The 19,986-nt window shown below is 53.5% G+C and overlaps 2 protein-coding genes across 5 annotated transcripts; one reads left to right on the top strand and one right to left on the bottom strand.

Annotated features, from left to right (window-relative positions):
* Positions 1-45: 45 nt before the first annotated feature.
* On the top strand, positions 46-9,838 carry LOC141416832 (adenylate kinase isoenzyme 1-like). 3 transcript variants are annotated; one of them, XM_074054434.1, is made up of 5 exons: positions 46-177; positions 2,925-3,038; positions 7,653-7,847; positions 8,335-8,479; positions 9,708-9,838. In XM_074054434.1, the coding sequence occupies exons 1-4, from the start codon at positions 64-66 to the stop codon at positions 8,401-8,403; spliced, it is 492 nt and encodes a 163-aa protein (XP_073910535.1). In that variant the 5' UTR covers positions 46-63; the 3' UTR covers positions 8,404-8,479; positions 9,708-9,838. The 3 variants fall into 3 exon arrangements, with proteins under 3 accessions (XP_073910535.1, XP_073910536.1, XP_073910534.1); XM_074054435.1 differs by lacking the exon at positions 46-177 and adding an exon at positions 197-329; XM_074054433.1 differs by lacking the exon at positions 46-177 and adding an exon at positions 525-1,829.
* Positions 9,253-19,667, bottom strand: Khsrp (KH-type splicing regulatory protein). Of its 2 annotated transcripts, XM_020176153.2 has the most exons (20): positions 19,294-19,667; positions 17,596-17,692; positions 16,981-17,019; positions 16,613-16,652; positions 15,813-15,862; positions 15,485-15,556; positions 14,811-14,868; positions 14,329-14,503; positions 14,101-14,199; positions 13,676-13,774; positions 13,466-13,568; positions 12,753-12,853; positions 12,502-12,646; positions 12,265-12,425; positions 12,076-12,185; positions 11,624-11,712; positions 11,332-11,532; positions 11,180-11,257; positions 10,938-11,098; positions 9,253-9,981 (listed from the first exon to the last, which is right to left on the bottom strand). In XM_020176153.2, the coding sequence occupies exons 1-20, from the start codon at positions 19,540-19,542 to the stop codon at positions 9,973-9,975; spliced, it is 2,136 nt and encodes a 711-aa protein (XP_020031742.1). In that variant the 5' UTR covers positions 19,543-19,667; the 3' UTR covers positions 9,253-9,972. The 2 variants fall into 2 exon arrangements, with proteins under 2 accessions (XP_020031742.1, XP_020031741.1); XM_020176152.2 differs by having other exon boundaries at positions 9,253-11,098.
* Between the last annotated feature and the right edge of the window lie 319 nt (positions 19,668-19,986).

A 19,986-nucleotide genomic window follows, 5' to 3' on the forward strand; every position in this document is an offset into this window, starting at 1 on the left:
CTGTAACTAATATCTCCCCTTTCCCATCTATTTTCGAACCAGAACAGCCGGGTCAAGTCAGAGATGAACGAACAGTCTTCTGTGGCTGGCGCGCTCTTATACGGTGCGGATAATTTAATCACGTGTAAGAACGCCTGCTTCCTTGACGTCAGCATGCAAGGCCGCGGGGCATCCTGGGTGAGGAGCAAGAAAAATCTCCCTCCTCTCGGGCTCAGGAGGACTTTGCGCATGCGCCGACTCGCCCGGAAGTGGGCGCAGAGACCGTGTCACCATAGCAACTGAGGCCTACTCTGTTGGGTGGAGCTGCCTCTGACCTCCACATGGTCAGGGTTCGTTTCCAACACCTTGCCCGGTGTTGGGGGGATCCCCAGCATCCCGCAAAATGATCGGGGTGGGGTTATTGTGACGTTGAGCAGAGCCAGGAGGGGTCTGGGCCTGGGTGGGGATGAGGTGCGTGTACTCCAAGGGCTGCTGGCGGGATGGGTCTATGCATGTCCAAGCTGCCCCAGATGGGCAGATCCTTGAGGACGCAGGAGAAGGGTAACATCGTGGGGGTGGCTGGCTTACTAGGGATGGGAAAGGAGACTGTGGAGGGCAGGCGAGAGGTGCAGGTGTGCACACCACGGCACTGCATCGCAGTAACGGAACTGCGCATGCTCACGGTTCAGCCATTCATTGCTCCATTTCGGAAATAGTTGAGCGCCTGTTGCTTTTTGTGCCCTCGAGTTTAAAACAGCTCCCTGCCCTCTTGGAGATATCAGAAAACAAAATCTACAACTCAAGAGAGAATAGAGGAAGCCCAGTGAGCTCTGAGGTCTTATGGGAAAAAGGAAGGTTTCAATGAACCTTGAGGGATGTGTAGGAGTTGGGTAAGCAAAGGAAGAGGGAAGCAAGACAGAAATAATGGACCGTGAACTATTGACTCCATAAATGTGTCCAGAGGTTTGGGACATTCATTCCCCATTAGAAGTCAGGAACTATGACAACTAGTGGGAACATAAGAAATGAGTGAGATAGAAATAGTCCTTGCCCTCTTGGATTACAGAATCTGGCTGGGAAGAAAAACACCAACTGGGAAAATCATGGCTGACTGTGGCCACTGCTGTGGAGAAAATGGGGTTCTGAGGGTGAGACTAGAAAGAGCTCTTCCTTAGAGCTGAGGAAGGGCCTGGTGGATGATCTGTGACTGGAAGAAACAGGCAGGCAGAAATTTCCCTGGTGGAGGGAAACCCAAGGGAGGAATAAATTTGGGGAGTTCAGAACAGGAAGGATGCCAGCAGGGCAAGGGAGGGTGGTGTGAGATGAGTGTGGGGTTGTGGGCCCTTTTCTGAGCCTCAGTTTCCTCAGCTGTAAAATGGGGTGATAGAGTCATTGGGATGCTTCTTAGAGACACCATGTGCAAAGGGGTGGCCTGCTCAAGTTGTCATCCTCACCCACTCCCGGTCATGCCACTGGGCATGGAAATGTATCCCCAGATGCCACCCTAGGACAAAAGAGGCTATGCCCAGAGGCCTTCATCCCATGTCATGTCACCGAAGGACACACACTAGCTTGTGGACACAGTCCTGTCAGTGCCAGCAGCCCCTACAGGTGCTCACCCCAGCCTACCTTCTTCCCTCAACACCATAGACCTCCTCAAGTCCACCCTGATCATCTTTGTGGTGGGCGGCCCAGGCTGTGGGAAAGGGACGCAGTGCAAGAACATGGCTACCAAGTATGGCTTCTGCCACGTGGGGCTGGGCCAGTTGCTTCGGCAAGAGGCCCAAAGGAACACCCAGAGGGGCCGGCAGATCCATGACATCATGCAGCAGGGGCTTTTGGTGCCCACGGTGAGAGCTCATGGGCAGGGGAAAGTGAGTGGGGGGACACATCAGGACAAACTTCCCAGGATTGCCAGGGCTCCAGGCTTGGCCACCGTGTTGCTGCACTGAGCTTCCGTGTCCTTACTGGAAGATGCAGATCATATCCAAGGCTGTGATGGGCTGGGGGAGTGGCTCAGGTGAGAGCACCAGCCTAGCAAGTTCAAGGCCCTGAGTACAAACCCTGGTACCTCCAAAAGAACAGAAGGACCATGATAAAAGCGGGGTGTAGGTAGGTTGGCCACACCCATGACCTCAGCACTCAGGAGGCTGAGGCAGGATGGTGTTGGCCTGTTGGCCAGCCTGGGCTCCATAGCAAGACCCTGTCTCTAAAGAAATAATAAATAAAGAAGTTGCTTTAAAAAACTAGTTTGTAAAGCAGGGCACCAGTGGCTCACATCTGTAATCCTAGCTATACTCAGGAGGCAGAGATCAAGGGGAATCATGGTTCGAAGCCAGCCCAGGACCCTATGTCAAAAAAACCCATCACAAAAAAAGGGATGGCAAAGTGGCTCAAGGTGAAGGCCTTGAGTTCAAACCCCAGCACTGCAAATGAGTTGGTAAAGCTGACCCTTCCTATCTAGACTCCACATTTATGGACTTAGCCAACCAAGAATGGAAAATATTCAGGAAAATCTCTGAGCATGCCAGCTTTTTTTTTTTTTCCTTGTCATTTTCCCCTAAACAGCACGGTATTAATGACTATTTGCCTGACATTGGTACTGCTGGAGATTATAAGTTATGTGGAGATGATTAAAGTATATGGGAGGCCTGGGGGTGCAGCCCAATGGTAGACCACTTGCTTAGCATGCATAAGACCACTTGCTTAGCATGCATAAGACCACTTGCTTAGCATGCATAAGGCCTTGGATTCTGTCCCCAGTACTGCAAATAAATAAATAATCCAGGGCACTTCGGGGATAGGGTGGTTGCACTCTGTCCTTGCCTAAGGTCCAGAGTGAGAAATGAACGACCATCGTAGAAAATGGCCTCCTCAGGGTAGGAGGGGTGGGGAGTGTGTGCTCCTGTCATCCCCGGCACTGATTCCACCCCTTTCCTTTACAGGGCCTCATCCTGGACATGGTCAGCGAGAACATGCTGTCCAATCCAAGCAGCCGGGGCTTCCTCATTGACGGCTTTCCCCGGGAGCTGAAGCAAGCCAAGGAGTTCGAGCGCATTGTGAGTGTGCCTGGGGACATGTCCCTGTCCCTCTCTTCCACTTCCGGCAGGGTCCAGCTGTGTGGAGGTCAGAGGGGCTGAGGTTGGGAGAGTAGACTGTTCTATTGTCAACAACAGTCAGAGGACTGGCGGAGTGGCTCAAATGGTAGAGTGCCTGCCTGGCAAGGATGAGGCCCTGAGTTCAAGTTCCAGTACCAAAAAAAAAAAAAAGTCCAGGATTACCTTCTTTGGACTGGAGGTGTGGCTCAGGTGGTAGAGCACCTGCTTTGCGAGAGTGAAGCCCTGAGTTCAAACCCCAGACCCACCAAATAAATAAATAAACGAAGTGAAAAAATAAAAAGGTCAGGCTTGGTGCCACACACCTGTAATTCCAGCTACTTGGGCAGCTGAGGCAGGAGTATCGCAAGTTCAAAGCCAGACCAGGCAACTTAATGACACCCTGTCTCAAAAGAAAACAATAAAAGGATCTGGGGGCTGTTAGAGTACTTGCCTAGCATGCACAAAGCCCTGGGTTCAAATCCCAGGACTGCAAAAACAAAGAACAAAACAGTTTGTTGGAAGCTTCTAGAACCTAGGGAGAGGAGTGTGGGAGCTCTCTGAGGGCAGGGAGGAAGTCATTTCAGTATCTTCCTGCCTGGTCCCTGGCATCTGCTGGGTGAACTGTTTGCCCAGAGGGGAGCATGTGGGCTTAGCCCCCTCCCTAGGCCATAAAGAGGAAACACAGTCTGCCCTCCATGTTGGGTTTACATCTTTCGAGGTGCCAAATCTGGACCTTGGGATGGGGGACTGCCTAGACTTTATCCTTGCCTCTGCCACCTAAATTGTGGAACCCAGGACAAGCCCTGTGTAAAAAATCAGGATGCTAATAGTGCAAGCCCGTGGAACGTTCCAGAGGACGAATCATCCATGCAGAGTGGGAGCCTGACTCAGGAAGTGCTCACACTGCTGTTGCCATGGGGACACGCAGGCCCCTCATTGCCAAGTCACTGGCTTTGCAGAGAAGCTGGGAGCTTTTGCTATGGAAGCTCTTCCATTTTTAAGTGTTGGCCACAAATTCTTTCTTTCTTTTCTTTTCTTTTTTTGTTTGCTGGGACTGGGGTTTGAACTCAGAGGTTCATGCTTGCAAAGCAGATGCCTTCCCACTTGAGCCACACCTCCAGTCCATTTTGCTGTGGTTATTTTGGTATTTTGGAGATGGAGTCTGGTGAACTGTTCCTCACAAACCTCAGTTCTCTGATCTCAGCCTCGAAAGTAGCTGGGATTACAGGTGTGTGGCACCAGCACCCAGCTGACCACGAATTCTTAAAAGAAAATGTGAAAAGCCATGTAGTCAGAAGGGACCACACTGGTGGACCATGCATAACTGAGGGTCCTGAGTCTCCGTCCTGATACTCTGGGACCACCTGTGGCATCACGTCAGCTGGCATGATCCCATGACACCTGCTTGAGGCCAAGTGCTGGGCCCAGGCTGAACGGACAGAGGAACTGACTGGCCTGACCTTTTCCCTGGTGCAGCTCTGGGCCCCAGAGAAGGAGCCCAGTAAAAATGTTTCAGTTGATCGCAGTGAGCCCCACATAACTGCTCTGTGCAGGTGTGGCAAAGGGCGGGGCCCGACCCATCCACAGGGACAGCTGTCCCAGACCGTGACCTTCGGTGCCATCACACTGCCTGGACTTCTCTGAAGCGCAGTTTCTCTGTTCTGCCTCAGCCATTTCCACAGAGAATAGGGTGCCCAGGTGCAGCAGGCCACCCAGCTAGGTCTGTTCATAAAGTCCAAGTTCACATGTAAAGAAAGTACGGAGAACTGCACTGTTAACTTGCCCAGTGGCTGTTCCTTTTCTGTATCCTCACCATCCAGACCACCAGCTGAAATAGCTCAGCCCTGTCCTCCCTCAGCGCCATTCTGTTTTCTGTTCACTGGTTCTGTGGTACTGGGGGTTGAACTCAGGGCCTTGTGCTTGCCAGGCATGTGCTCTACCACTTGAACCACTCCCCCAGCACTTTGTGCTTTAGTTAGTTTTCAGGTAGGCTCTCAAGTATTGCCTATGCCTCCTGAGTAGCTGGGATTACAGGCATGGCCACTGTGCCTGGCCATATTACATATTTAAAAGAAGTCAGGCCCTGGTATGTTCTCTGGGGCCCAGTTGGTGCTCTTGAGAGAAGCGGGTAAAAAAACAGAGCATGTGGTATGGTTCAGTGGTAGAGCCTGTGTTCAATGTGCATGAGGCCAAGGTTTTGATCCCTGGCTCCAAAATCAAAAACAAGGCAGGACACATGTCGGGCTTGCAGAGGTCTTTTTCTGCCACATTCTGATGACAGCTCTCTTTCTGTCCTTTGTAGTTTGATTCTTCTGGGGCTTGCTGGATCAATCCATGTAAAATCAATGTACAGCACTGTGTTTCCATGTGGGAATTTAAAAAAAAATTTTTGTTTCTTGTTTTGAGGCAGGGTCTCCTTATGGGGCCCAGGGTGGCCTCAAACTCACCATGCTTCTGCCTCAGCCTCCTGAGTGCTGGGATTACAGGTGGGTACTACCACACCCAGGTGTGGTTTTGTGTCATTTCAGAAGTGTCCTAGATGCCTGGTGGCTCTGCTCTTAGCAAGGAGTCTATTGTTAGCCAAATTGGTTTTCAAAAATTCCTGATAAAGAGTCCCCTGGACCCCAAAATATTACATTTGGAGACAGGGTCCCAGCATTGGGGAGGCGGAGGCAGGAGAATTTCGAGTTCCAGGCTAGCCTGGGCTACATAAGGAGACTCAGAAAGCGAGAGCGAGATCGAGAGCGAGAGCAAGAGAGACAGAGAGAGAGACAGAGAGAGAGAGAGAGAGAGAGAGAGTTCTGTGTTGTTTTTGTTTTTTATTTTTCTTTTTGTGTGTTCTTTTTTGTATCTTTAGTCTTCCATTGTGTTACCCACCATCGTAAACTTAATTGATCACACGTGGATATTAAGTTGTCCAGCTTTGCTGGTACAACCTGTGCATGTCATTTCCTGTTTCTTGCTAGTGTCCTCAAAATAGATTCTTAGAGTGGAATTGTAGGTTAAAGAGATGTGCACAGATCATTTTACTGGAAATGTCTAAATTCCTCTTCATACTTCACCATTTGTCAGTGTGCTCAAGTCCTCACAGCCACATGGACAGAGGGTGCTACCCACCTCTTGGATGCTTGTTATCCTGTTTAAGTGGAAGTGGTATTTCAGTGCTGTTTTATTAGGCATTACTCTGACTGAATGTTAGCATTCTTTCAAAGTTTAAGGGCCATTTTCATTTATTTTTCTGCGAATTACTTCTTTGTACATTTTACTTTTTTTTTTCCTAATGGGGTTATTGGCTTTTCCCCTCTAGAGTCTTAAGATTTCCTTCCTTCCTTCCTTCCTTCCTCCCTTCCTCCTTTCCTCCCTCCGTCTGTACTGGGTGTTTGAATTCAGGGCCTTGTGGTTGCTAGGTGGCAATCTGCGACGTGAGCCACACCCAGCCATGTTTGCGCTGGTTGTTTTTGAGATAAGATTTTGCTTTATGCCCAGGCCAGCTCGGACCATGATCCTCCTATTTGCACTTCCCCTGTAGCTGGGATGACACGTGTGGGCCACTCTGCCAAGCCGTTATTGAGATGGGGTCCTGGGGACTTTTTGCCCGGGAAGCCTCCAGATATCCAGTTCCTGAGTAGCTGGGATTACAGATGTGAGCCACAAGCGTCTGGCTCACTCTGCTTTCTTGAATCACTTTCTTTCATCACCTGGTCATAGTGAATCCTTTCACACCTCACTAGCCAGGCAAGAATAGAGCTAGGGGGCTGGTGGAGTGGCTCAAGTGGTAGAGCACCTGCCTAGCAAATGTTGAGGCCCGGAGTTCAAACCCCAGTACTGCCAAAACAAACAAGCAAAATACAAGAGTTCAATCAATCTTAGATACAAAGTATTGGGAAAAGAACCTGCATCTGTACTGAACAGACACAGGTTTTTTCTTGTCATTATGTCCTAAACACAGTGTAACAGCTATTTTCATATCCTTGACCTTGTATCTGCTATTGTAAGTCATCTAGAGAAGTGATTTAAAGTCTGTGAAAGGGCTGGGTGCATGGCTGGAGGGAGAGCACAAGGCCCTGAGTTCAAACTCCAGTGCCAACAAAACAAAACCCCACATAACAAATAAATAAGTAGCCGGGCATCAGTGGTTCATGCCTGTAATTCTAGCTACTCAGGAGGCAGAGATCAGGAGGATTGAGATTCAAAGCCAGCCCTGGCAAATAGTTCATAAGACTCTGTCTTGAAAAACCCATAATAAAAAAAGGGCTGCTGGAGTGGTTCAAGGCCCTGAGTTCAAACTGCAGTATCGTAAAAAAAAAAAAAAAAAAAAAACCAACACAGTAAGTAAAATAGCTCAAGGAGGTGGTCCAAGCAGCAGGTGACTCAGCTGCCTCCAGGTGGGGTGACATTGAATGGCTGGGAACAGCAGGAGATACTTGGCTCTTTTCTTCCTTTGTGCGGTTTGCCTTAGAAGCTGTGAAGCATACCTCTCCAGAAAATAAATACAGAGAACTTGAACTAGAAAAGAGTAGGAGGCTTTGGAGCAGGTGCAGGCCCCCCTGACCCAGTCCCCTTGGTCGGTGCCAGGTGGGCCGGGCCCCCAACATTGTCATCGTTTTTGACTGCTCCATGAAGACCATGGTGCAGTGGGCACTGCACCGGGGCCACGTGGAGCACCGGGCCGATGACTCGGAACCAGCCATTCGCCAGCGCCTGGAAACACACTATACCTTGTGTGAGCCGGTCTTGACCTTCTACCAGCAGAGGAACCTGCTGCGAAGCGTAGGTGCCACCCCTTTGCTGAGGGGCCAGGGGGCAAGGCCAGCTTTACCAGTATGAGGTCTGCAGAGGCCGGCCCCGGTTTCCCCAGCATGCACGCCTGGAGACCCTGTGTGCTGCATTGGGCAGCACAGGCTGAAGAGCTTTGTCTTAAGCAGCACAATGGACTCCAGCATATGCAAATCTCATAGGATGGGAACCCAGTGTTGCCCACAGGGAGTGCATATTGTTTGCGGGCACCTGTCTACACATGTAGGGAAGTGAAGGGACTCTGGGGTGGCCTAGCTAGCGCCTGTTTAAGTACCTGAGACCTGCCTTCTCCTCCCTCCTGGATGGGTGGTACAAGGTCATCCCCCACTGACATTTCAGACCCCTGCTTGTCCCCCCTTCCTGGCTTGGTTGGCCCTGGAATGGTCCTGGCCTTGTGAACCTGCTGGTATCCAGGGCTTGTCTGGGTCGGGATGTCTCTGAGGTGCTCCCCCTTCTCTAGATCTTGGCAGAAGAAGCTCCAGAGAACATTTTTGCCAAGTGCTGCTCTGTCATCGAGAGTCTGCAGTGAGCCGGAAGGGGCTATGGCCCTGCCTCACCCTCTCCCCAGAACTGCACGGGACCCTGGAGGGCGAGGTACCTGTGAGGTGAGACTTCTGCAGGGCCCAGGTTCCTAAGGCCAGACAGGTACCCGACACCTGGCCCCATCTAGAGGCTGCAGCTGTTACTGCTTCCTGCTGGGTGCTGTCTGGCTGGCCCATCTAGGACCTGGGCCCCAACTTTTAACAAGGTGGCACCCAACCACCCCAGAGCCCCTCTCCTGCTGTCCACCTTACAATGGACAGCCCTCAGGGTCCCACCTCCCACCCAGTCACTTCACTCAGCACAGCTCTGATTTCGAACCTTGGCAACACAGGCTGGAGCCAGGTGCTCCCGAGAGGCAGCTGTCATGCATCCATGGGAACACCCCGCCCTAGGGACCCTCCTGGGTGCCTGGAGCTCCAAGTTTCCAGAGAAACAAATGGGTGAAGAGACAGCTCTTCCAGGGCTTAGATGATGTCCCCTCTCCATACCTGGAGGGCAGGCTTAGGGGACCACAACCCTATACCACAAATTAAAACACAACTGCCCAGCACGCAGTTTCTTTATTAAACAAAAAGCACTTTATTTAACCAAAAAAAGGGGGGATAGGGTTAAGAAAGCACAATGTGCCTGCAGAAAACTATTTTCTCCTATATTTTCTGTTCAAAAAAAAAAACCACAAAGTTTATTATTATAGTTTCCAATCACCATCATCAGGGTTTTTTTGTTTTTGTTTTTTTTTCCTCTTTTTTACAACATCTATGAAGAACAAACATCTGCTTCCAAACTACAGGGAGGGAAACAGACAGACAGACAGACAGCACCCGGTAGACACGGGGAGGTTTTGTTATCATTTATTTGTGAAGTTAAAAACGAGCGATAAAAAGTAAAAACTGCCATACAATTTGTTTTGTTCTTCGTTATCTCCTCTTAAACAGATGAAAAGACAACAGACTAGACCAATCCTGGGCGGGCGCAGGGCAGAGCTAGGGAGGAGAGGAGGAGAGATAGGTGGGGCGGAAGGGACCTGCAGTACCAACACCTGGTCCAAGGAATGTTCCAACTCTAACTAAAAAACCAAAAAAGAAATAGCAAGAGTGACTTTTTTTTTTCCTTTTTAAAAGTTTATTTTAAAAACAAGAGGGCCATGGGCAGGAGGGAGAAAACGAATCGCATAACCCTCAGCAGAGGCGTTCTGGGAAGGCTGGGGGATAGAGATTTATATATATATATCATTTTATAGGTTTTGTTCTGCTCTTTGTGTTTTTAATCTTTAAATTTTTTTTTTGGCAGAGATTTAATTCTCGCTATTTTCTAAGGCTGGCTCAACATGAAGAATCCCAATTTTAAAAGGAAAAGGATGCAAGACACAGAGTGAGCTAGAGAGCGAGAGCCCCAGGCCCTCACTGCGAGGGCTCCCTGGCACCCCAGGTGGCCATCGCTCTCTCACCAAACAAACCAAGTAAAAAACAAAACAAAAAAAAAGCCCCCAAACAGAACAAAATGGAGAAAAAAAATAAAGATTTTTCACAGATGAAGAAGTTCACATTCATTCGATTCATTGAGCCTGCGGAAAGGGAAGAGATAGGAATTGGTCACTACGGGGAGGGGCAGAGGGGCGAAGAGAGGCCGCACCATGGGGAGGGAGGGCCAGGAAGCCCCTCCCAAACCTGTGCTGGCCCAGGCAGAGGACTGTCACTGTCTAGTCTCATAGGGACTCAGTTGAAGTCAGACAGCTCCATGGAGGAAGAGAGAAGGGACAGGCAGCAGAGAGAAGCAGAGGCCACAGGGGGAGAGGAGAGGCACAGGAAGGGGGAGGGAGGAGGCGGACGGCTCCGGCGCATCACAACATCAACAATCAGAGATCATGGTGTCCCCACAACACCCCTGTGAGGTAGGTTGGAAGGTGGCAACAATCGTCATGCCCACTTCACAGACAAGACCGGGACACAGAGGCGAGCGCACGAGTGGAGGCTGGCCAGGTGGACCAGGCTCCTCTCAATCCCGCCAGAGCCGGGCTGCCTGCAACACAGTCACTTGGACACAGGGGATAAAGATTGTGGCTTTAAAAAATAATAAAAAGAACAAAAACCAAAAAGTGATGCAGAGAAGGGAAAAATAGATGTTTTCTTCCCAAGTGGCCAGATTCTGAGTGAGCAGGTTAGCAGCCGGGACGGACCACCACAGGAGCTGCTTGCCTGTCCCCACCCCAGGACTACCCACCAGTTCACAAGTTCCACCTTTGCGAGGTTCGCGCTCCCCCAGCATCACGACAGCGTTACACAGGAACAAGCGGCTGGCGAGGAGCCTCCTCCTTGAGCCTCTGGACCCAGCGAGCGCTTCCCGGTGGCAGGCGGGCGGGCGCGGGGCGCTCCGGAGACTCTGGCCACACGCCCGCTGCAGGCATCAAGGGCACACCCCGCAGGGGAAGGGATTTCCGGCGCTACCCACTAAGGCAGGATGGACGGTGGCTGGGGGTTGGAAGGAGAAAGGAGGAGGAGGAGGGTGGCAATTCCCACTTGCCTGCTGCTGTCCCTGCTGGGTGGGAGGCGGTTGGGGGCCGCCAGGACCTGGAGTCTGTCCGTAGTACGCCGCCTGCTGTCTGTAATACTCAGCCCAGGCAGCGCTGTAGTCTGGCTGGGAGCCGGGGGGCGCTCCAGGACCCCCTCCGGTGGCCACTTGCGCTGTGGGTGTGGAGGACAGAGGCGAATAAGTATGGGGAGAGCCACCTGCCCCATGCTGCCATGGCCCTGGCCTCTGCTCACCTTGCTTCTTGTAGTACTCCTCCCAGGCTTTCGTGTAGTCCTGCTGTGGGGGTGCACCGGGCTGCTGAGGCTGCTGGCCTGCGGGAACAGGGCAGGTGGTCAGGGTTGCCCCATGGGTGGGCCTCGGCCCCCTCTGTGCACTGCAGACTCACCAATTTTTTTGTAATACTCTTCCCAGGCCTTGGTGTAGTCTGACTGGCCTGTGGGCGGGGGCTGAGGGGGCTCCCCCTGTGTCGGAGGGGCTGCAGGGGCTGGGGCAGGGCCTGGCACAGGGCCTGGGGGCTGCTGGTAGTAGTGTGAGTAGTAGGCAGCCCAGGCGGCATTGGGGTCCGCCGCTGCTGCAGCAGCTTTGTCTGTAAGAAGAATGGCAGTGAGGAGGAGGGAGGGGCAGAGGGGCTCAGCAGCCCAGCCTGGCCCAGCCTCCACTGTGCAGCCCTCACTTACTTGGGTCATGAGGAGCAGGTGGTTGCCACTGGGGGTAGGTATTGCCCCAGCCTTGGGGTGGGTACTGGTGAGGAGGGGGCCCACCGGCACTGCAAGAGACAGATGTGTGAGCTGGGGTGCAGTGGCCAGAGCAGTCCACCGCAGGGACAGGGATGGTTACAGGTGATCAGGGGGCCAGACTCAAAAAAGTGCCTAGTCAGAGCATGTGACAACTAACAACAGATGTGCTGATGGGTCAAAACATGAAACTTATATGCAGAATGACACTGTTGAGTAAGTGGGTCAGATGTGACCACAGCCAATCATTCTGGTGTTTTAAGAGTGTTCATCAAAACAGTCTCCACTGGACCTGGCAACCACCTCCTGAGACGAGATTACAGTCCTTAGAAACAGGGCCTACCCTCCTACATGGATACCCACACCCCAACTCCCAGAAGCTGAACGGTACTCACTGTGGGGGAGCCCCTGGTGGCCCCTGGTTGAAGGGTCCGGGGTTGAAGGGTCCCATAGGACCAGCAGGGCCTGGTCCCCCCGGGCCTGGTCCAACTGGGCAAAGGGGACCCTGGAGGAAGAAGCACATGAGGTAAGCTGGGCAGGGGGCTACAAGGACCCAGGATCACAGATACCCTCCTGGAGCCCACCTCAATCTTCTCCTCAATGAGCTGCTTGGCATGGTCAATTTGTTGGGGGGAGCCCCGGATGATGAAGAGTTTAAAGTTGGGGTCCCCATTGGGTGGCAGCTGCCGGGAGATCTCCACAAAGGCGCCAGTCTGTTGGTTTATGGCTTTCACATTCTCACCTCCTGTGGAAAGCCACAGCCAGTGAAGGGTGTTTCGGTAGGACCAGGGCAGGGGCAGGGCACAGGGGGCCAGACTCACCTCGGCCAATGACTAGCCCGCACTTGTGAGTGGGAATGGAGAAGGCCACCTCCCCGCCAGGAGGCCCCCAGTTGCCTTGGCCTCTTCCTCGGCCTCGGCCCCCTGGGGGCATGCCAGGACCCCCTGGAGGGCCTGCAGGACCGCTCTGTCAGACAGGGAGGAGGAGGATGAACTGGGGAGTCAGCCTGGCCCTGGATGTCCCCAGAAGGGCTGGCTTTCACCAGCACACTCAGCATCCCCAGGCTGCCTACCCTGAGGCTTTGGAGGAGGTCGTTGATAATCCGGGCTGCATGCTCACACCGGTCTGGGGGCCCCATGATGTGAGCAATCTTCTCAGGTCCCGTACCATCATCTGCATCCAGCACCAAGAGATAGATGAATTTAAAGGAAAAGCAAAACTCCAAACTCCCACAATGTCGCCCTCAGGGCAGGCACCATGCCAAGCCAGATCCATGCCAAGTCTCAGAGTGCTGCTCTCTGAACTTCACTTGATCCAGGGTTGAAAGGAGGCAGACCCATAGTCCCAGGGGGAGCACTGTGGCCAGCCCACCTAGGGGGTGGTTGAGGCTTCCTTCTTTCTGCCTTTGGGGCTCTAGAGCTAGCCAAGCAATTTTCCAGAATTAACAGATCTCTGAAAGGCACTAGCTGGAGTCCCTTGCTAATAGGTACGCTGCTTAGAGATCCTCACTGAGAGCTGGTAAGGGCCTGGGGAGTGAGACAGCCGTTGATCCAGACCCCAGGCTATCCTGTGGGAATGGCCCACTTGCTGCAGGACGGGGAAGGGGATACATCTCTCTGACTGTCCTAGGAGGGAAGAGACAAGGCATGTTCCAATGGCTGAGTCAGAAGCAATGAGGCCGCCTTTCCCAAGGGATACCACCTAGTGTGCTGCCTGGGTCTGCCTGTTAGGGAGGGCAGCTGATACTGGAAGAAGAGCCCATCAACCCATCCACATGGTCCTGACCTTGCTTGAACTGTATCCGCACACCGGCATCATTCTGGATCTTCTTGATCATTTCTCCGCTACGGCCAATGACCACCCCAACAGAATGCCTGGGCACGGGTACCTGGTGAAGCCGAGACACAGGAATTAACTGAGCTCCAACCCCAGCCCTGCTGCTCACTGGCCATAAAGAGCCAATGCCCACCAACTGTCCCCTCCATCAGTACTCACATCGATACCCCCACCAACTCGAGATCCATACTCATTCCGGTCCCCAAAGCCACCTTGGTCACGTTCCCGAAGGATGTCCATCACCATCTCACAGGCTTGCTGCAAACATAGTCCTGGTTGGTACAGGCAGCCCTGCTGTCCAGGCATCAGCCCTCCCAGCCTCAGCCAAGACCCCTAAGCCCCTGCAGAGCTGGGCATGGTGTCTTGTGCCACTCTGTACCTACCACCCTAATGGTAGGTGCTGTTAGCAGCCCCAGTTTCCAGATAAGAAAGGAAAGATCACTTATTCGCCTACACACGACTGGGAGACAGCTTGGCAGAACAGGCAGGGCTGGCCTCAAGGCTGGTGTTTTTGCCACAAGTCCAGTCTTGGTGCTTGAGGAGCTGGATGACTGCCCGCCTACCAGCAGCCCTTGAGAGCTCACCTGCACTTTGTAAGGATCCCCAATGATTCGCAGGGGCTTGTCCACATTTGTGTTCTGGGACCCGTCCTGAATTAAAATCATCTTCACTCCAGCACGCTCCTGGACAATCAATGGTAACAGTCAGTGCTGGGCTTTTCCAGGACACTGGGGCTGGAGGGGACTGGGATGGGGACGGGACTATGCAGATATAGGAAGGAACTTTATGGGTATAATGGAGCTGCCTGTCACCTGCAGCTGTTTAATCGTCTCCCCGCCTTTGCCGATGACCAGGCCGGCCTTGCCTGCAGGAATCATGATCTCCTGTACAGTGCCATTCTGGCCCCCGTTGGCGTTGTCATGGAACTGTCCTGGGGGGCCCCCACGACCCCGAGACACAATGTCGTCCAGCATCATCTTTGCTTTCCTGGGAAGGGAAGAGCAGAGTGCTGCCACTTGCAGAAACAGAACTGGCCTGGTATACCACAGCTTAAAGGGGAGGAGACCTCAACCAGTGTTACGTGGCAAAGGACAAGAAAAAGGGGCCAGCATGGGGCTGTTCAGGCTTTGAGCTTTCATAGATGTTAGGATTCTGGGGAATCCATCTATGTTCACAGTTCTCCAGAGAGGACAAGAGTGGAGGACATGTGAAAGTGTCACTCCCAACTCTCAAAGGGAAGGAGAGGGTTTGTGCCTGCTCCCTTCGCCACTGCAAAAGCCAGCTATGCACTTACTGGACAGACTCAGGGGCTCCTGTCAGGGACACGCTGCGCTCAGGTAGGCCACCGCTATCTGGAGAGAGAAGGAACAGGGTCAGTCCCCAAAGGCCTGCCATGGAGAGGAGTAAGGTTCCAGAACAGCTGGTGGTCACTTCTGACAAGTTACTTTACCCACCTTCCCAAACGCCTAGAAGGATGCTTAAGGTCAGAAAGCTAGAAATTCAATAATGAAAAGAACTTTAAGAGAAAAAATTGACAGAAAGGCAGATTCGAGAGGGCCAAGACTTAGGACACCACCCCCACCCCCACCCGTACAGATCCCACAGTCAACAGTCAAAAGGAGTTTTGCAGCTCAGGAACTCAAGGTTCAGAGAAGCAAGCAACTTGTCTGACAAGACTCCCTTAACCCTTTGTGGGTGTTTCAGCTCAGTCAGGTGGCAACCCTAACTGCAGGTTGGAAGCATGCTGTCTGGATTCTACACTTTCCACCTCAACCCATTCCCCAACTGTAAAGGAAAAAGTCACAGCTACAACTGCACCAGCTACAACACTGCACCAAGCCTGGTATACAGCAATCATTCAAAAAACTCCAGCCCACCTCACTTCCACAGCTCTCAGGAAACAATGAAGTACTGAAGAATGCACCCCAGCCCCAGCCCTGTGTCAGCAGGAAGCTAGTGCTACCGTACCTGGAGAGATCTGTACTTTGCAGCCTGAATCCTGCTGGATTTTGTTAATTTGTTCACCTCCTCTGCCAATGACTAGGTGGAGAAAAAAGGAGCATAAAGCAGAGATTGGCTGAGGGAGCCCAGAACTCAGGAGATGCAGGCAAGGGCTCCCCACTGGACCCTTGGATGTCAAGGGGGCGGTAGCAGTTCCCAGAGCTCCCCATCCTCCTGGCCCAGAGGGGGAGAGTGGGACAAAGGACAGCTGACCACAGGAGGCCCTCAAGCCAGGGCTTCTGGGCTGGTGGAGGCTCACAGGACACAGCTCTTCCCCATAGGGACCCACACTCACTTAGGCCCACCATGCCGTCCGGGACCCTATACTCTTCTGTCATTGAAGTCCTGTGAAGAGAAACACTGAAAGTTAGCCTGGGGGTGGGGGAGTGGAGAGAATAAAAGCTGGAAAAAAGATCCCACCCTACCCCTGGGACATGATTCTTCAGGCTGAAAACCCTACTTGCATCCTAGGACCCAACAGTCTGCCAACCAGGCCCCTCTTCCCACAGCAGGTCACACAACTTCAAGGCCACAGTATCCCCATCTATGCAAAGAGGCTCTGCCTGGGTCAGTGTGGCCTGTGGCGTCCGACTGCCTCAGGGCGAGAGCAAGCACTTAGGCATTCGCAGCAAGCAGTTTATGTCTGTTGATTCTGTAACAACCAAATTGGTTGTATATCCTGCTCATTTTTCTCCTAAATCACTTTTGTTGTGTTTACAAAGCTACTGTCCCATTAAAAGACAAAGTGGCCCTTGCCAACACTTCTGTCAGATTTACAGGTCCACCTGAGGTGGTGACATAGATGGTAGCAAAACCTCCCAGATCCTGCTGAACCTTGGAGGACCAGGACAAGCAGTCTGTGCTTCTGAGTGGAGGAGCACAAGCAGGTAACACCCTATTTCATTACAGGTATGCTGCAACCTGCTCCTCATTACAGCTTATACTTGAGCACACAGGGTTCACCTTCATGGGCACCCCTGGCCCACCAGTGTCTGGAGAGAACAGCCTGAATGATGTGCCCCCAGACAGAAGCCTCTGAGTGAGTTGGAGGCCAGAGACAGAGTTGAAGTTGAGAGAGCAGTGTGCTCAGCTTACCTTGGGGGAGGGTGGATGGGTCCGAGTTGAGAACTGATTGCTGCAGAGAGAAATCCCCAAGGAAAGACCAGCTTAGCTGTCTTTGGGCACCACATGCCTACCCCAAGGCACCCTGCTCCCACGAGGGCTAACTCATGACACTGTAACCACCCACGCCCACAGCCCCCTCCCCACAAAAGTACATGTAGAGTTCTATGGCCTCAGTTTCAGGGGGTTCTGGGATCCCTAAAGCTCACGGGTCCCCCAAAATGTGAGCAGCATGAGCTGTCCACAAAGAGAGCTGTCATCTGCTTAGTGCTTCTATCTCCCAACTCCCCCAAACTTCCAGAAACTGAAGCTGTCCCATGAGCGCACCCCCATGGACTCACAGTCTCCCTGGGAAGCCAGCTTCTTGCTCTCCGGCTGGTCTGTGGATGACAGAGGATGTCAGATGTGGCACCACCCACCCGCGCTGCCTCAGCCTCAGTGCTGCTGCCACACATCCCAGGCAAACAGTGCCCCCGCCCTGGTGTGAGAGCTGAGACTGGGGTGGAAGGGGGCAGCCCCACAGGGACAAGACTTCCTCAAGCCCACCACCAACACCCAGAGCAACAGAACCCTTTAAAGCAGGGTGGCACTAAACCCTCAGTTTAAGGCTGGTCCTGCAGGAGAAAGGGGGAGATATCCTCATAAAGTTAGAGCTGACTACTGGCTGCCTTCTCAGTGATAGCAGGCCCTAGGGCTGGCCCTGAATCTGTCCCCCAGCTTCCCACAAGGGGAGCACAGATCTTGGGAACTTGCAACTTTGCCCTGATCACAATCAACCTGCTCTCCTCTCAGCCACCTGATACCTCAGGGTGGCTGACAGAACAAAAAGAATTAACAAAGCTGGGATCACCGGGGTTTTCAAAGAGTGAACAGCAGCAGTTCCCCTTCACTCAGACAAAAGCGCTCCTCTGCCTCCAGCCCTCCCTCCCAAACTGAAAGTGGCCACTGGGAGTTACCTCCATCTTCCAACTGTCTCTTTTGGCCCCCAAAACCAAAATCAGGAGTGCTGTTATTCACTGTTGTAGCAGCATCGCCTCCAATTTTGGCTGCAATCTAGAACAGAGTAGTAAACACAGAATGACCACCTGAAACTCTCATCCAAGTTCCAAACTTCTCAGGGTACCACAGGCCTTGCTGTCTGGCCAGTGGGTCAAGACATCCTGCAAGGAGTTTTTCAGAAGCCCTCAAAGTTCTCCCAACTAATCTAGGAACTTCAAAAATCTCCTTTTTTCCCATCCTCCGCAGCATCTGTGCAGAAATTGTTGGCAGCCAAGTTGTACTGCACACTAACTTCATTCTAAGGGATGAAGTGCCAGGGAGGGTCCTGGGGTCACTTCCGTGAGCAAGAGCTTTCAGCCACTTCCTCCTGCAGGAGGCCTCATCAAGAAGGGCCAGAAAGTGACTTCAGCCTGCTGAGGACAACTTTTCCCTCATCCTCAGAAGCTCTGCTAAAAAGATACTGAACAAATTCGAGGAAGGTTTTGGCTTCGAGGCATCTGAGATCCTCATGTGACCAAAACAAAACCTTTGGGAACACACCTCACATTTAAGACACACAAAGAACAACTTCAAATAAACCACCCCAATCCAGCCAACAAATTTCAGATCACAGTCTGGTTTAGGCATCCAACCCCTGAGCTCAGGATGTCTTTCCAACTTTTTTATTTAAATGTTTATCTCAAGCCACAGCTCTTAGAATGCCCCCTATACAAAGGTATGTACCACCTCAACTTAAACATCAAGGTCCCCAGTGAAAGCTGCCACGGAATCAAGACTCTGGGGATGGGGCATAGCAAGGAAGCAGGAGACCACACGGGGAGAACCCCAGGCAGGCAGTCACCTAACGGGTCCTCCCACCTTGGGAGGAGCCAATCCTCAGTCCTGAGGCATAGGGACAACCCCAGGGTGCCACAATCAACCGGAGCCCATACGGGTTGGCTTCCTGGGTCGGCAGCAAAGTCCTCTCTTACTCAGGGCCCCCACCCCTCCAGGGCCAGGAGACTGCGAGTGAAGCTGGGGAGGTCGGTCACACCAGCATGTGACACGTCCATGTTGTCATCACGCCTCAAAACACGGCGGTGGGACGCTCCCCTTTCCCAAAGAAAAGACCACGCTTTCAAAGTATCCAAAACCTCGACGGGCCCGTAGCTATTTCCACCTTCTCCATTTCGCCCAAATGCTCGGCCACTGCGACTGCGAAAGGGTTCTCTGTCCACTTTCCAGGCTCAAGAGGAAGGACCCCCCCCCCCCAGCCAACTCCCTTCTTCCCAGGGAGGGGTCAGAAATGGGAATAGGTTGAAGTCGAACATGCTCTTTGCCCTGGTGTGGAGTGTGGGCCCAAAGCAAGACCCTTCACCAAGGTAGGTGGGTCCTTGGTCTCCAGGAACAGTGGAACATGCCTGTGTCCTAGGAGGTATTCCCCAACAAGTGAGTCCCTGACCCCCAGGTCCCCTGCCCACCCCGGTATCCCCCTACCGGTTCAGGGGAGTCACCCGAGGGGATCCGACCCGAGGCTACTCAGGAGGGCCAAACCCCCAGCCTATCGCCCACGTGACCCCGCGGCGGCCCCGGGTGCCCCTCCCCGCGACCCCGCGCACGTGACCCCCGCCCCCTCCCCCGCCCGCGCGCGCCCCTCGGGCCCGTGGCCTCCTCACCTGGCGGGCGCGCTGCACGGCGTCCGCGAAGGCGTCCTTGCGGATCCCCGGGCCACCCCCACCAGGCGGCTGCGAGGGGCCCCCGGCCGACCCACCGCCCGGACCGCCGCCGCCGGGGCCACCGCCGCCTCGGTCCCCCGCGCCCGTTGGGCCCGGGGGAGGGCCTCCTCCGGCACCCCCGGCTCCCCCGCCCCCGCCTGCGGGGGGCGGCGGCCCGGGCGGGGGTCCTCCTGTGCTGTAGTCCGACATGGCGCGGCGGGGCCGGGCCTGGTGCGGAGGCTGAAGCTGAGGAGGCGGCGGCGGTGGCGGCGGCGGCTCAACGCGGGAACAAGGCCTCGCTCCACACGGCCGCAGAGCACTCTGGGAACCCAGCGGCTGGGAAGACGACGGTGGGGGGGACTGGGTCGCCCCCTCCCGCGGCGGCGTGACGGACGGTGCTGACGGACCAATGGGAAGCGGCCGTCGCTGCACGCACACCAATCGTGAGCGCTGGGGTCAAACAACCAATCGGAGTACCGCGAGAGGCACTGGGCGGGAGGTATCCAGTGATTGACAGCTCTTGAAGGCAATAGGCCGCGGGCTACCGGCGCTGGGCGGGCAAATCGGGGGCGATTCGAGAAGACAAGAGGCCCAATAAGCGTGAGTTCTAGATTCGCGGGGCGGCTTCAGAATTAAGATGGTTCGGAAGAGTCA

The sequence above is a fragment of the Castor canadensis genome, chromosome 14 (genome assembly GCF_047511655.1).
Source record: "Castor canadensis chromosome 14, mCasCan1.hap1v2, whole genome shotgun sequence".
Lineage (NCBI taxonomy): Eukaryota > Metazoa > Chordata > Mammalia > Rodentia > Castoridae > Castor > Castor canadensis.